Genomic DNA, 304 nt, shown 5'->3' with positions numbered 1-304 from the left:
CGCCCTGGCCGCGCCGGGCGCCCTGCTCGCGGGTGGGGGCGCGCCCCTCCGGCCTCCACGGTCACGTCCGTCCACTGAACCGAGCCTGGCCGCGCGCCCCTTGGAGCCCCGACCGCCCCGGGTCTCCGGCGGGCCGCAGCCATGAGCGAGATGTCCAGCTTTCTCCACATCGGGGACATCGTCTCCCTGTACGCCGAGGGCTCCGTCAATGGCTTCATCAGCACTTTGGGGTGAGCGAGCCGAGTTCGAGGGGGGCACGGGCAAGGAGGGAGCGCCGCGGGCCCCGGTACCAGTTGCGTGCATC

At 73.0% G+C, this 304-nt stretch overlaps 1 protein-coding gene across 1 annotated transcript in view; it reads left to right on the top strand.

Moving 5' to 3' along the window:
- Nucleotides 1-50: 50 nt before the first annotated feature.
- ITPR3 (inositol 1,4,5-trisphosphate receptor type 3) overlaps nucleotides 51-304 on the top strand; it is a 69,050-nt gene continuing 68,796 nt past the window's right edge. Inside the window, exon 1 of the mRNA XM_077754757.1 lies at nucleotides 51-230. Coding sequence (XP_077610883.1) covers nucleotides 142-230 — 89 coding nt within the window. The 5' untranslated portion in view covers nucleotides 51-141. The remainder of the gene's footprint in view (nucleotides 231-304) is intronic.

The sequence above is a fragment of the Crocuta crocuta genome, unplaced genomic scaffold, assembly GCF_008692635.1.
Source record: "Crocuta crocuta isolate KB4526 unplaced genomic scaffold, BGI_CrCroc_1.0 scaffold132, whole genome shotgun sequence".
NCBI classification, from domain to species: domain Eukaryota; kingdom Metazoa; phylum Chordata; class Mammalia; order Carnivora; family Hyaenidae; genus Crocuta; species Crocuta crocuta.
The sequence above is the reverse complement of the archived record's forward strand: the minus strand, read 5'-3'. Positions and strand labels throughout refer to the sequence as shown.